The following is an 11165-nucleotide window of genomic DNA, read 5'->3' on the forward strand; positions in this document are numbered from 1 at the left end:
TACCTCCAGCCTGTGCCTGTGGAGACCCCCGGGAACCCCCAAGGGAACCCTTGTAGCCGCACTCCTCGGGACACAAGCCTGCGTAGCTGTGACTCACGGAGCTCAGTGAGAGGCCCAAGATCAACATGGCCCCGTCCTGTCACCTGTGCCCTGACCAGGCCCCTCCGCCCTGCCCCAGTTCCAGCTATTGACCCCTGCGCCCCACTCACATTAGCATTCTCCGAGTGGCTACCCAGTGCCCGGGCTGGGGCTCAGATGCCCACGCCCCAGGAGGGCTCAGGCTAGCAGCCAAGGCATGCAGGGCTCTCCAGCTTCTCTCGTCCTCAGCCACCCCTCCCCTGGCTTCCAAGATGGCTGGTCCTCTCGGCCATTCATCCCCCCCACCCCACACAGAAGGTGTGGTAAGAAGGGCACCACACCTTCTCACGCCAGCCCGGCATCTCGCTTCAATGGGAAAGCCCCCCTCAGGACTAGGAAGTCCGTCTTGCCCCACGGGAGCCTCGTGACTCTGCGCCCGGTGCCGCTGTTGAGATTCTGATAACAGCTCCTCTGGCCCGTGGGGCCCTGCAGCCCCTCCCTGGTCTGGGGGACAAGCTGCTGGGGTCAGAAGGCAGCAAGGCCTGAGCAGATGACAGAGCTGAGGTGCCCAGAGGGTGAGGGGAGAGACGAGACCGGCGGAGAGGAGCTCCCCATGGGGACGGGGCTGATGCCTGGAAGCTTGGGAGCTCGGCCGGCTGAGGGATGTGGAGGCCAGGGGGTCACAGCCACACCCAGGAGCCTGAGGTCCTGAGTGCCACCAGGAGGAACACTGTCAGCCCGGGGCTCTATGACCTCCTCTCCAGGAAGGGGCTGCTGCAGATAACTTGGCCTTGAGGGCTGCTCCCACCCTGGACGGAGGAAAGGGCCGGGGCAGAACCAGCACCCCCGAGGCTTGCAGCCAGCCAACAGCCAACCTGTACATTTATTTAACTTGTAGTAAAGGAAATGAGGAACGGAGTAGTGGAAATGCATACTGGAAACTTCTTGCTTGTCCACACGTTGCCCAGATGGGGCTGGGCAGGCAGAGGGAGGTGGTGGTGGGTCACACTCTCACATCCCGCCTCTGTCTTTCTCGCTCTGCCAAACCTCAGAGTCAAGGCCACAAAGCCAGAATTCCACTTTAACCTTGAGCTTCTGCTCTTCCCCTGCAAAATGCTGCAGGTGTCTGAAAACCGGTCCACAAGTGCTGTGGTGCTTCTCGAAGTCTTGAGGCTGGGGTGCAGGAACACAGCTTGGGGTGTAGACAGGACTCCACCTACGTGAGGTTTATTTAGCATGTCTCATCAAGATTCGGCACGGACAGGGAAGGAGCACCCAGATCACTTTGTTATGTCTGGGGTCATTTATTTTCAACAATCTGGTTGGCTCAGAGACACGATCATGTGTGGCACATTCACAAATGTGGAGAAAGAAAATTCTGGCAGCCTAGGGGGGAAAAAAATCTCTCTCCTTCTTTTTATCAAGTCTGTGCAACCTGGAGGGAGAAGTACAAAACTCTTTCTTGGCCTTGTCATCTCAGGGCCCCTTCCCTCGTTAAGGTGGTCTCCCACACCAGGTTGGGAAGGTGGAGGGGAAGGAAAAACTCTCCTGTCACTTACTCTCCTCAGACAGTGCTGGGAAGATGGAAGCTTTACCATATGGCCTTCGGTCTTGAGTAACTGGAAGGCTCCTTTTTCCTGAGGCCATGGAATGTTCTGGCATCACAGGTCTGCCCCAGTTCCCAACGGCAGCACAGATGGGCAGGCCTTGATTAGGCTTCTCACCCTACAACCGTGTCTCTGTCCCAACCCTTGGGCGAGCCCCAATCATGGGCAGAGTCTGGACCTCTGTCCAGCCAAGTCCTTGAACTTGGAGGGAGGTGGGGCTTGGAAATGCCTCGTCCTCGGGCTAGTTGGGCCCCGTGCCTGTGGGGCTCCGATCAGTTGGCAGGCACGGCCACTGCCCTCTTTATCGGCGGGGATGGGGAAGCCTCGCCGGCCTTTGCTTTTTTCCTCCTTCTCTTCTTTTTGGTCCCAAGTGATGTCTGGTCTCCATTGAGCCTGGGTGAATGCTTTTCCTGCTTCCCTACGGTGGCCCCGCTTGTGGTGGTGGTGGCGGCCGGGGCGACCGAGTCGGCACCGGCCTCCTTCTTGGCTTTCTTTTTCAACTTCTTTTTCTTCTTCTTTGCCTCTTTCTCCACTTTGACAGGGCCGTGGATGGCAGATTCCTGGAGGATGTCGGAGGCTGACACGGCCGCCTCCCGGCACCGCTGCCACTCCTCGTCGCTGTCCTCGCTGCTACAAGGGGAGGGCACAGAGTGGAGACAGGGCCCCAGAGCCAGCAGGAAGAGGTCACGGCGGGGGCGGGGGGAGGGCGGTGCTAGAAAGCTCCAGCTTGGGAATGAGGCCGGCCTGGGTTCCAACATTGGCTTCTCCGCTTCCCAGCTGTGTGATCTCATTAAGTGACTTAACCTCTCTGACCCTCAGTGTCTCCATCTATGAAATGGGTGCGTGGGTCTCACAGGGATGCCCCAGGAGTGAGGTGTCTGGCACAAGATGATGCTCAAAAAGCAGTAAAGATCCAAAGCCAACTCCCAACAGAACCCTCTTCCCTCTCCCACTGAGGGTACTACTTCTCGAGCTCCCTGACACGGCTCCTTCTTGGCCTAGATCTGACCAGATTCTGCATGGCTATTCTGGGGGGCTGGCAAACGCAGACGACGGGCAAAAAGGAGGGAACGTGAGGAGGGGGTGTGATACCTCACCTGGAGCCGGAAGGGAAGCGCTTTCGGCTGGGCCGGGGAGCAGCTTTCTTGCCGGAGTCTCCGGGGATGGATGTGAAGAAAAGGCGGAAGCCTAAAATCCAAAGGGGTCGATCGAGTCAGCACTGCCAGGGGCCAGCCCCTCCTCCCAGGTGCCAAGGCTGCCCCGCCTCTGCCCTCGAGGAGATCCCACAGATGTATGTTGAGAGGCACCGCGTGCCTCCTGGAGCCAGGGCCCGAGGTGCCAGAGGGGACGCGAGCTGCGCATTCAGAGCAGCAAGCCCTCAGAGGCTTCTGGAAGCCAGCGGTTGAGCCTTCTGCCTAAGGCAGCTTCCAAAGTGGCAGGTGGGTTGGGCGCGGGACAGACACTCAGCAGGGAGAGGCTGTGAAGTGCCGTGGTTAAGATGCCCCTGCTTGGGGTTAGACAGACAAAGGTGCTTCCGACAAGTGACTTCGCTTCTCAGAGCCCCAGCTCCCATGACACCCTGCCCTGCAAATAGGGGTATCAGCATCATACCCGCCTCAGAGATCCCAGAACGTACCAAAATGTATTTCCCGGCTCCAGATACACATGAGGTGGGAGACAAGAGCTGGCCTTAAGAGTATAACCACTCACCATCATCCTCCGGGGGGACTTTCTGTATTTCAGTCTTTTTCGGCTCCTTCACTACTTCTGAGATGGTAATTGAGCTTCGGAAGGAGGAAATGGTTGATTAAGGATGAGATTTTGGGTAACAAAAAAATTTTTTTAAGTGGAGGGGACGGGGGGCATGCGATGTTAAATGCAATGGCAGCAAGCACGCCGGCCTGATGAGAACGGTTAACGCCTACATGCTGACCAGCCCCCGACAGCTGAAACTGCAGCGCCTCATTTGTTTGAACCCCACTTTATTCCAGGAAGTACTGAAGAAGTTTTAAAGATACTCACAGTACCACAGAATGAATGCAATTTTGAATAGAGCAAAGAAAATAGGCCAGGAGGGACAGAAAGTGCTGGAGAGCAGGCACATGTTTTGCTTTGAGCATCCCGGCAGCAAGCATGAAAAGGGAAATAGGACCGACCGATCTAGAGAACTGGTTCAAGGTCAGCTGTCACCTGGGACACAGTGTTTTTTTTGTTTTGTTTTGTTTTTTTTTAAGACAGATTTATTTTTTAATTTTTTTCACGTTTATTTATTTTTGAGAGAGAGACAAAGCACGAACAGGAGAGGGGCAGAGAGAGAGGGAGACACAGAATCTGAAGCAGGCTCCAGGCTCCTAGCTGTCAGCACAGAGCCCGACACGGGGCTTGAACCCATGAACCATGAGATCATGACCTGAGCCGAAGTCAGACACTCAACCGACTGAGCCACCCAGGCGCCCCTCTAACACAGTGGTTTAATGTAGGTCTGCAGGGCATATTAAGCAATGTCTGGACACATTTTTGGTCGTCACAACTGGTGGTGGTGGCGGGGGGTGGGGGTGGGGAATGCTATTAGGATCTGGTAGGTAGAGGCCAGGGATGCTGCTCCCCGTTCTATAGTGAAACAGGAAGAACCAGTCTAAAAGGTTAGTGGTGCCAAGGCCAAGAAGCCCTGATCTAACACAAGAGACCAACTAGAGCACCATTTAAGTCTCCTTGCAGAGAAACACAAAAACGCCGCAGGGAATGTGCTGACTGCGGTTGACACGCATCCGGCTGGATTTCCACCTGCGGAAAAGTCTGATGTGGATCATCGCAGTGCTGGGTGGGCCTTGTTCACCCTGAAGCCGAAGAGTCATGAAGAAAAACTGCACCCGTGTGTTGAAATGCCAACAGACCCTCCTACATGTTTACCACATTCTCGAGCTGGGGCACTGGTACTGAGACCGCGGTGGTTCAGGCTGCTAAGGTCTGGCCCACCACTCTATCTCAGAGCAGCTGGTTTACACTGTGATGGGACACGTTTGTCTTTCTCATGTTTCGGGACTGAGGCCTGAACATCCTCATTTCCCTTGCAAAATCTGGTAGGGCTCAGTCAATCAGGGATGGATCTAGGCCAGTGTCTCTTGAAATGTGTTCCATGCCTACGCCGATCGGCCTTCCATGGAGCAAAGCCACTGTGGCCAGATGAGTTTGGAAACTGCTGGGCCAAGCAAAGTCACGCATGTCCCTTTACCGCAGATTCTCAGAGCCTTGACTACACTATTAGGAATCTAAATCTCCGGGGGGCACCTGGGTGGCTCAGCTGGTTAAGTGTCTGACACTTGATCTCGGCTCAGGTCATGATCTCACGGTTTGTGAGTTCGAGCCCTGCGGAGGGCTCTGTGCTAACAGAGTGGAGCCTGCCTGGGATTCTCTCTCTCCCCTTCTTTCTGCCCCTCCCCAACTTGTGCTCTCTCTCAAAATAAATAAATAAAGGTAAAAAAATATCAGCTCTGCTCCCTCCTCCCTATGGCTTCGAGCAAACGCTCCTTCTTCCAGAGAGCCTGTTTCCTCACCGGCAGACGAGGACAACGACAGGACCTACGTGGCAGATCGTGCGTGAGGTGACACAGCACGTGCTCCCCACAGCGCCTGCTTGCACACCCCAAGCTCCCCACCGACGTGGGCCGCTACTGATCGTATTAATGGAAGCAGGGGAAGAGAAGGAACATTTTTGGTTACCTGTCCAACAGGGCTCCCAGTTTCTTGGCTACGTGGGCTCGGAATTCAGGGGTGGTCTGAAGCTCATTGCCATCTTGTTCATGTTCGTCCGCTTTCCGCCTGCAACGCACACGAAAGGACCTCACTTCCCGCCAGCTCAGAGGCTGCTCCCCACCCCCCACCCACGAGGGCAGGGACGACATGTGTCTCATTCACCCCGATAGGCCAGGGTCTATCCTTGCATCTGGCACACAGTAGGGGATAAATATTTGTTTAGAGAATGGATTAAACTTGGACCCAAAGCACACAGTACCTGAGGCTTGGCTGGCTGGCTGGCAACTGATTATTTGCGGCATCTGTGGAAATAACGAAAATTGAGGCATTTATAGAGGAAATGACAGGAACAGTATCTGCTGTGCGTCAGAGGTGATTTTAAGTGATTTACACGTATAACTCATTGAATGTTGCCAACAACCCTGTTAAGGGAGTTATTATTCCCATTTTGCAGAAGAGGAAACTGAGACGAGGAGATAAGATAACTCGGCCAGAGTCACACGGCTAATAACAGAGAGGGTTGGGGCCAGACCCAAGTCATCTGGCTCCAGAGCCCCCTCTTAACCACCATGCTGAACAAGAAAGTGTATTTGATTCCGGTATTTATTGAGCATCTACTATGTGCCTGGCTCTGTGCTAAGTGCTGTGGGGGACAGAGAATCCATTATGTAGATCACATTTTTTCAAGCCGAGACTGGAAATGGCTGGCCTGGTGATCATTCACTCAACTGAATACTGAAGCTCTAACATTACCCAGGTGGTGTTCTAGGTGCTGAACAATTTAGACATAGACGCCAGTCCTCACGGAGCTTACATGCTGGTTGGTGGATACGGAGGACTAAAACACACAATTAAAATATAAAATTAGATCATGATAAATACAGAGGGGAAATAAACACAGCAGGAGAGAGAAGTGGTGAGGGTAGGCGGGGGATCATTTTATAAAGGCAGGTAGGGAGGACTTCACGTATAGGTGACAGGTGAATGGATTTCAGAGAGGCAAGGGAGTGAGTCAAGCGGGGAAGTCATCTGGGGAAGAGTCTTCCAGGAAGAGGGAAGAGCACCTACAGAGGCCCCAAGGCAGAAGCCTGCCTGGTGCATCTGAGAACCAGCAAGGAAGCCGGGGTGGCTGCGGCCCAGTGAGTTAGGGGAGCAGCAGAAATGGGGACCTTATGGGGGGCCAGATCATGAAGGGACTGGTGGGCCAGTGTGACGACCTGGGCCCTGAGGGAGGTGAGGAGCCACCGGAGTCTGCACAGAAGAGGGACACGAATGGACTTGGGATTTTACAGCACATCTCTGGCTGCAGTGTGGACGTAGACCCTGGTGGGGCAAGGGCAGAAGGAGGGGGACCATGGCAATCGTGGAGGCGATGAGAAGGGGCAGGACTCTGGATGTATTCTGAAGGAATCAACAGGGTTTTGCTGGCAGATTCGATGGATGGTGCGAGAGACGTATGAAAGACGGTTCTGAGGTTCTTGACTTGAGTAATGGGACAAAATGTTCTCGTGAGTTTAAGGAGCCAACTGGTCAAAATGATCGCTTGGCAACTCTGGGCCCACAACAGGGCCATGTGGTGTTAAAACAAGTGCGGGGCACACAGTCCACATTGTGGTCTATGTCAAAAGCGCTGTGGAGCATAACACGGAATGCAAAGTGCCCGATGCCCCTGGAGTCGGAGAATGCAGGTGGCCGGGATAGACCCAGAGTCCCTCCTTCTGAGCATGCCATCACAAGGAGGAGAAGCATTTCCTCCGTCGTGACTACGGAGCGAGGGCTGTGATACAATGTCACGGAACAGAAACAGGCCTCAGAAGACAGGTTTCAGTTCAGTTCTGGTTCTTCCACTGTGACTCCGGACCAGTCCCTTTACCTCCCCGAGCCTTTGTTTTGGGATCTAGAAAGTGGGGATAAGACCTGCAACTTCCCAGAGTCACTGTGAGGATACAGCGAAATTTTACATGGGTGTGGACACTTTGTTTGCACGTCTGTCTCCCCCTGGATTTGAAAGCTGCTGGAGCACATGGTCTGCGTCTTGCTTTCTGTACGGCTCCAGCTCTTGGCATAGTGCCTTGGTGTGAAAGAAACATTGCATAAAGTAATCACAGTGTACGTTGCCTTAAAATGTAAGTGGTTTGAGGTGTGGGTGACCAGCGCTTCATTACTGGATTAAAGGCTGTATCAGGGGTTACAGTAATAATATAGTAACCTACAGGGGCGCCTCGGTGGCTCAGTCAGCTAAGAGTCTGACTCTTGATTTCGGCTCACGGCATGATCCCAGGGTCGCTGGAATTGAGCCTCAAGTGGGGCTCTGTGCTGGGCATGGAGCCTGCTTAGGATTCTCTCTCTGCCCCACCTCCACGCTTGCGTTCTCATGCTCTCTCTCTCAAAAAAAAAAAAAAAATATATATATATATATATAGTGACCTACATTTCCACATGGTTATGGACCAAAGGGTCAGAGTTTTGCCCACAATGGGCAACTGTCCGTGGCAGGGAGGGGCAGAGGGCAGTTAATAGCATGGGCTTGGAGGCATAAAGACCTAGATGGATGCCTGGCTCTACTACTTACAAGCTGGAGGACCTTTCTGAGCATCAGCTCTCGCATCTGTATAATGGGGCTAATAGTTGCTGGATTGGTATTGTTGGAAAAATTAAACCAGACACCAAATGCGAAGTGTTTAGAGCAGGGCACACAGTAACAGCTCCACCCGTGGCGGCAATTTTTATTATCCCACGGCCCAAGAATGCGTGTCACGTGTTCAGGATCTTGCCTGGCACACAGTAGGTGCTCAATAGGTAACAAGACTTATCATCGGCAGTCACATCTACTTTGATCGGCAGAAGCTTCATGAATGCACCAAAGGGTAGGCTGTAAAAGTGGTATCTTGGATGCCACTCCTCACATGTGCATTGCTTCACATGTTGGCCAAAGCTGTTCACGTATGAGACTCACCACAACCCTAAGACCCAGGCGTTTTACGGATGAGAAAACTGTGGCTTTCAGAAATGATTTTCCTTGTCTAGGACCAGCTTCAGAGCTGGCACTTCCTATCAAGTGCTCCCTCCGCTGCCACAGAGAAATCCATCCTGCCAAGGCGGAAGTGACTGGCCCGGAAATCTAGTTGGAGTCTTGGCCTGCCCCCCCGCCTCATCAGAGAAGTGCCTTTCTGGCCAGGTCATTCATTCAAGAACTATTTTCCTGAACGTTGATCATGACCTGTGCCAGGCCCCGGGGGAGGGGATACCACGGTGAAGGGACAGGCCAGATCCCAGCCTTCATTAAGTTCCCGTCACATAACCTCTCCCTTGCCATAGTTGTGGAGCAAGTCAGGCCAGGTGCGGCTCAGGTCATGATTTCGCGGTTCTTGAGTTCGAGCCCCAAGTCGGTCTCTGTGCTGACAGCTCGGAGCCTGGAGCCTGGAGCCTGCTTCGGATTCTGCGTCTCCCTCTCTCTCTCTGCGCCTCTCCTGCTCGTGCTCTGTTTCTGTCTCTCAGAAGTAAATAAACCTTAAAAATTTTTTAATATGTGCCAAGCATTGCAGATGTATCATCTGGGTTACTTCTCAACCTTGGGGGCAGGGGTACCCACCATTATCCCTACTTGACGGATACCTTGCCCCAATTCTCATTGCTAGTGAGCGATGGAGATGGAGAGGCAGATCTGTAGACAGAGCTTGAATGAGAAAACTCCCGAGTTTTGGTGTCCAGAGATGGGAGGATATAATACTGTTTGGCGTCTACCTATGGGACATACAATGTGGCAGGACAGCAAGAAGGGAGAGGCAGGGGGGGAATGAATTACCAAAAGACTTGTAAGTCCTTTTATTTATTTTCTTTTTGTTTATTATTATTTTTTAACATTTATTTATTTTTGAGAGACAGAGAGAGACAGAGCATGAACAGGGGAGGGGCAGAGAGAGAGGGAGACACAGAATCCAAAGCAGTCCAGGCTATCAGCACAGAGCCTGATGTGGGGCTCGAACCCACAAACCTTGAGATCATGACCTGAGCCTAAGTAGGACACTTAACCGACTGAGCCACCCAGGCGCCCCGACTTGTAAGTCCTTTTAAACAAAAGCAGGGGTTCTTAACCTTGCTTTGCTATGGCCTGTTCCGGCAACGTGGGAAAGCTTGGATCCTTTTTCAGAATAATGTTTTAAATGCATAAAACACAACACATTACAAAGAAAGCCAATGATACAGAAATTCAGTTATCATTAATAGTTAAAAACAAACAAACAAACCCAAATTTGGCACATTAATAATATATGTGCTTCTTTATTAATGCATTAAATCTTTATGAATGCATTACGATCTACTAGTGGGCCCAAAAATGCCTGTAATTTTTTAAATGGATTAATTAATTGATTTTTGAGAGAGAGAGAGGGAGAGAGGGCACAAGCAGGGGAGGGACAGAGAGAGAGGGGGACAGAGGATCCGAAGCGGGCTCTGCGCTGACAGCAGCAAGCCCGATGTGGGGCTCGAACTCAGGAACTCGAGATCATGACCTGGGTGGAAGTCCCATACTCAACGGACCGAGCCACCCGAGCGCCCCCCAAAACGACTGTACTTTTAGAGCAGGGATGAGTGTCAATTATTTTTTCCCAACATTTTACCGTGACTAAAATGATATTTTGATACACATGCAGACGGTAACGGGATATGGAAATCTGTGATTTTGTTAGGACCAAGTGACAGGTACTGCCCAAACTGCTGTAGCACTAGATTGTCACCGTCAGACACGTGGAGGACCCAGCTCGCTGACAGCCCCAGGGTCTGAGAAGGTGCTGGAGGCGGGGAAAGGCTGGATGCCAGCATCCGGGAAGGGGGGCTGTCCCAGCTATCTCGGAGAGGTGGCGGGCTGCCAGCGTATGGCAGTGAGGAAGGACCGAAGGAAGCAGAGTCAAGAGGCATTCAGGTGCCTCAGTTTCCCCGACCGGGGTAATGGAAGTACCCTCCCTGTTGCACCGGCCCGCTCTCTTGAATCTGAGTCCCACGCAGTCCCCGGAGCTTTCTCAGGGCAAGAAGTCGCGTGCCGGTCACCCCCTCCTCACCACCCATCCTCTCAGACCCCAGGGGAAGACCCCACGCCTTTCGGCCAGACTCCCTGCACATGGCCTCCTACCGGCTCTTGGCTTCTCCGGCCCCCTCGAGGGATGCTCCAAGCCCCAGGCCGGCATCGCTGCCTCGCGGCACCGTGCCAGCTCCTCCTCATCGCTGCTACTGCTGCTGCTGCTGCTCTCCAAAGCGCTCAGGGGGCCACTGGGCGCGGCCATCTTGGGCCACCGCGAAGGATTGTGGGGAGCGTTCCACTAGCAACCCTTCTCCACCACGGCACTGAGGGCGGAGACGCGCAGGGCGTTGTGGGGATTGTAGTTCTCAGGCTCAGTCCGCTCTCGGTTCCCCCGGACTGCCCTGAGGGTTTCCTCAAATATGAGAGCTGGAAGGGCCTAAGAGGTGAACTCCATCCTTTTCTTGATGAGGAAAATGAGACCTACAGAGGAAAAGGAATTGCCTAGGTCATACCAGAACCTTGACTCCAGCCCAGACCTACTGAATCGGAACTTGCATTTAACTGTGATTGCCTGGTGATTGGTGTGCACATTAAAATTCAAGAGGCACAGTCCCGGGTGATTCTGATGCACAGTTTGGTTTTGAAAACATTCTCCAATTTTTTACCTCAGGACTTCTCCACTCAGCCTGCACATTGGAAACACTTGGGGA

General features: G+C 53.0%; 1 protein-coding gene across 2 annotated transcripts; it reads right to left on the reverse strand.

Moving 5' to 3' along the window:
- Positions 1–120: 120 nt before the first annotated feature.
- Positions 121–10723, reverse strand: CD3H12orf43 (chromosome D3 C12orf43 homolog). Of its 2 annotated transcripts, none has more exons than XM_007093559.3 (6): positions 10567–10723; positions 5698–5740; positions 5406–5504; positions 3396–3469; positions 2783–2873; positions 121–2312 (listed from the first exon to the last, which is right to left on the reverse strand). In XM_007093559.3, exons 1-6 carry the CDS (start codon positions 10715–10717, stop codon positions 1958–1960), a joined length of 813 nt encoding a protein of 270 aa, XP_007093621.2. In that variant the 5' UTR covers positions 10718–10723; the 3' UTR covers positions 121–1957. The 2 variants fall into 2 exon arrangements, with proteins under 2 accessions (XP_007093621.2, XP_007093620.2); XM_007093558.3 differs by having other exon boundaries at positions 121–2315.
- Between the last annotated feature and the right edge of the window lie 442 nt (positions 10724–11165).

This window comes from Panthera tigris, chromosome D3, assembly GCF_018350195.1.
Source record: "Panthera tigris isolate Pti1 chromosome D3, P.tigris_Pti1_mat1.1, whole genome shotgun sequence".
NCBI classification, from domain to species: domain Eukaryota; kingdom Metazoa; phylum Chordata; class Mammalia; order Carnivora; family Felidae; genus Panthera; species Panthera tigris.